Here is a 4,159-nt window from a genome sequence, read left to right as displayed (position 1 = left end):
GGATGGGGCTGGGGACACCGCTGTGACCGGACACAAACCCTGGATGGGGATGGGGACACCGCTGTGACCAGACACAAACCCTGGATGGGGCTGGGGCTGGGGCCACCGCTGTGACCCGACACAAACCCTGGATGGGGCTGGGGCTGCGCAGCCCCGGTGCGACCCAGGGGAAGGAGCGGGAGAGCCAGCCCTTCGCAATCAATTATAACAAAGCCTGGGCAACAAACGCAGGTAATTAGACTCATCCAGAAGTAATTATATTTGTTCCACTCGGCTGAACTTTAAAAAGTAATTAATAGGGGATAGAAGGTGACTGGGGGGGTGGTTAAAGGTTTCCCGACAGCAGTACGGATGGAGGTTGAGCCTCCCATGAGCTGCTGTGACCAACAGCAAACTCAGATGACCCCACCGGGTCCCCCAGCACCTTGCCAAGAGGAGAATTCCCTCCTCATTTTACAGGTGGGGAAACTGAGGCATGAGGGGCACACCTGCCTGAAGCCCCTCACCAGGCCGAACAAGCACTCACCGACCCCAACCCCACCACAAACGCGTGCCAGACCACACAGTTCAGTTGTTGGCTTTGGGTTTTGTTGCTTTCTTTTTTTTTTTTTTTGTTTAATTTGTCATGTTAAACTAAGGACCACCAGGTCTGTCTCTCGGAGAAAAACAACAAAAGGCACACACGAAAACAAAGTAAAAGTCCAAATGCCTGAGAAAAACAACTCCAGGTTAGGAAAGCGATTTCTTGAGACACTGGTTGGAGTTTTATTGGCAACAAGGCTCTGCCTTTCACATGCTTGGCCCCGGCCTCACGGCCCGCTGCCTCTTCCCACCGGGAACAGCCATGGAAAGCGGAGGCACCGGGAAGCTCCGCACCCTGCCGAGATGGCCCGCATCGCCCCGGGGTGGCCCGGATCTGTCCCCCCCCACCCCCTCACATCCAGCCCTTGGCATGAGGTGGACAGCGCTTGCCCGCAGGAAGAAAACGGCCCATTAAAACATTCATGATTGGGTTGATTGAAAAGCAGACAGCGGCGAGGCCAGCCCAGCCCCGGGGAGGACGTGTCCGCAGGGCCGGATCCAGGATTGTTCCTCCCCGGAGAGTCCCGCCGGCAGCACCGGCACGGCTGTGCCCTGCAGCCTCGGAGGGGCACGTGCCAGCAGCCGATGAGCCCGGATACCCTGTTTCCTCGACATGGCTCTCCCCTGCTTCCCGCTGGGAGCTCCCATCTTTAAATGCCCAAATCCTCCTCGTAGGGGAAGCCTGGAGATACGCGTTTCTATTGCACCTCTTCCTGGCAGATCCAACACTGCAAAACCACGCTGGGGCAGAAATACCTGCGGCTCCAAAATGCCCCCCACCTCCGGAGGGGTCCGAAGCCCTTCGACGCCAGACCCAGGCAGCCTTCCCAGGGGTGGAGAGGATGGGGAGAACAAGGGGTGCACGTTATAAATATAAAATCATTATCTGCTACAAACAGAAGACGTATATTGTACATCTTTGACCCATATACACAAGAACACAATGTGGCATCCATCAAACCCACGGGGGGTTGGACCCTCCCCCCCGCCGCTGTGCCCACCCCGGGGGAAGAGGAAGGCGAAGAGGATGGAGAGGAGTGGGGACAGGCGCGAGGGGCTCTCTCACGAACCCACAAAGTGCTTGGGTTCTCCGGACCCTCGGAGCGAAGCTAGGCCCTGAGAGAAACTTCTTGCCCTGCCGCCCTCGGGGGGAAGGATTTTCCGGCCAGGCGGGTCTCTGATAAGGCATTTTCATCTGGGATTTGGAGCGAACGGTGTCGGAAGAGAGAGAGGGGGAGCAGATGGGGCAGTGCTCGTGGTGGCAGGTTAACGCGAGGCAGCGAAGCTGAGGTGGTCCCAGCCGGACAAGCCCAGGGCAAAGGGTGGAGAGGATAGGAGGGCTTCGTCCTCGGCTCAGTTTATCTGTGAAGCTGCCCCCCATGTCCTCCCCCCCAGCCCCTTCACGCCTCTCTCCCTGGCTCGAGCCACCGGCACAGCGTGAAATACTGACGGTCGTTGGAGTGGCACATCCAGGCGCATGGAGTGGCAGACAGGCACACGTTAAGAGTTAAGACAAGAGTCAATGTGAGCTTTGTACAGCGAGGAGCAGCTCCCGGCTGGAGTGTCCGAGGACTTGGGACGACAAAAATGCCACAGTGATCAGATTGGGCCAGGACGAGAGGGCAGGCGCAGGGGAGAGGAGGGAGTCAAGTCCTGGCACCTATCGGCGGTAATGATTGGGGGCATCTGCAAACATGTACTTGAGTCTGTAGGCTTCGGCCAGCAGGAGTCCGATCTCTTCGTTACCCCAGTGTATCGTGGGCAGGTTTTGTAACAACATTAGAAGGCCCTGAAAGAGGGGAAGGTGCTTAGTTTGGGGCGGTTGAGGCAGAGTACAGCTCCAGAGCAGGCTCAGGGCTGGCACGACCAGAGGCAGCAGCACTTTCGCTCCCCACACTCGCAGGTCTGAAAGGCTCAGAGACAGCGTTAAGATGTGCTCATGTCTAGATGTGAATCAGTGAAGCACCTCAGATGCTCCCAAACCCCTTGTGATAAAGGGTGCTACCATAGTGCTACAGCTGGACGCCAGACGGCAAACATGAAGGGACTTAGCGTGATCAAAGCTCGAGCCCAGGGAAGAGCATTTGAAGTTTGAACCCTCCAACAGCTCAGTTCTCTTTCCTCTGAGCGCTACTTTTAGGCAAAGATCCTGAGACTGGATGATCCTGGAGTCAGCTTTGAGATGACGGTTGACTGTCTCCCCGCTGGGTTCCCAACCAGAGCAATTCCCTCCCCTCTACCCACGGGGAATTACCCCCAGCCCCAGGGACTTACTTGAAAGTCTTCCTCATCGAGGATCTCCTTCCGCCACTTGATCAAGAAGGCGGCGCAGACATACAGGTGGAAATGGGAGAATCCTTCTGGCTCCGACTGCAGACAGCAAAACCCTGGGTCAGCTCCTGCAGCTCAGCTGGAGCACAACTTCCCTGGACACAGATGTCCTACTGGGCCACCCATCACCCAACTGGCTAGAAATGCCCTGGGGCCACACTGCTTTGCTCCCCTCATCTCCCCAGCGGCATGGTGCTGCCAGGACACCTCTGTCCCCCCGTGTACAGGGACTTGGCCCCACAGTGACCAGCCAAGCAGGGAAGGCAGCGTACCTGGTAGGTGTCCCAGAGGCGGATGGTGCAGCGAAGAGGCAGCTCCCTCATAAGCAGATTGTTCATCCAGCGAAAGGCAAACTGCAGGTATTCGACCTCGTACTTCCTAAAGTGATTATGTACCTGCTCTGAAACAGCACATTTCACTTACATACATGGGGACCACGGTGCCCCAGCTCCCACACAAGGCACTGCCCCCAGCACGCTGGCTTTCACGCACTTTCAGGGTGAGACCTCGTCTCGCAAATGCCTCCACTCCTCACCTCATACTACCTGGCCAGCAAACCCCCATTCCCTGTAGGTTTCTGGCTGACCCTATGCTGTCCTGCTTCCATACGCGTTGTAGGTAAGCATCTACCTGAGGGTGCTACTTGCAAAGGAGGCCTCGTACTGTTGTGACCTGCTCAGATTCCCTTCTCACCTACCATCGATCCGGCTGACTAGCTCCTCCAGGGCTTTGACTTTCTTCTGGATCCCTGGCTGTGCAAAGGTGTAGTTATCCTGCGGAGAAAGACCATGTGTCAGAAGCAGCAGCTCTAACAGCAGCTAGAAATGACCAAAACCAGATCCCTAGCTCCACAGGGAACCAAGAGGATCACGAGCCAAGGAGACATGGCTCTTGAGCACCAAGATCATCTGCCTGCTGTGAAGTTGTGAAGTCCCTAGCTGGGACAGCGCCAGTTGGACATGCTATTTCCCCAGGGTTACACCCAGGGGTTTTGCTTAGTAAAGGAGCAAAATCTCCCTGATGCTGGGACATGCAGAGCGCTCACCCAGACACAGAGAGAAGATGACTGCACTGCTACCCCAGCAAGGGGAAAGAAACCTCTGCGGCCCTGGAAGAGGCTCACCTGTATCCCGTCCAGCAGCTTGCTCATGCACCAGAAGCTATCGGCTTCGATGCTCCGTAAAACGTCCTGCGACAGGTTTGTCACGTCAAAGTTCTCCACGTCCTCCTCTGGAAAACAGAGAGG

General features: G+C 56.5%; 1 protein-coding gene across 1 annotated transcript in view; it reads right to left on the bottom strand.

Moving 5' to 3' along the window:
- Positions 1–1,529: 1,529 nt before the first annotated feature.
- Positions 1,530–4,159, bottom strand: part of TBC1D22B (TBC1 domain family member 22B) — a 26,804-nt gene continuing 24,174 nt past the window's right edge. Inside the window, exons 10-14 of the mRNA XM_009638233.2 lie at positions 4,037–4,143; positions 3,611–3,686; positions 3,186–3,313; positions 2,857–2,952; positions 1,530–2,371 (exon numbers count right to left, since the gene is read on the bottom strand). Of these exons, the coding sequence (XP_009636528.1) occupies positions 2,243–2,371; positions 2,857–2,952; positions 3,186–3,313; positions 3,611–3,686; positions 4,037–4,143 (536 nt within the window). The 3' untranslated portion in view covers positions 1,530–2,242. The remainder of the gene's footprint in view (positions 2,372–2,856; positions 2,953–3,185; positions 3,314–3,610; positions 3,687–4,036; positions 4,144–4,159) is intronic.

Source organism: Egretta garzetta, unplaced genomic scaffold, assembly GCF_000687185.1.
Source record: "Egretta garzetta isolate BGI_Z169 unplaced genomic scaffold, ASM68718v1 scaffold105, whole genome shotgun sequence".
Classification (NCBI taxonomy): domain Eukaryota; kingdom Metazoa; phylum Chordata; class Aves; order Pelecaniformes; family Ardeidae; genus Egretta; species Egretta garzetta.
This window is presented reverse-complemented; position numbering and strand designations above follow the sequence as displayed.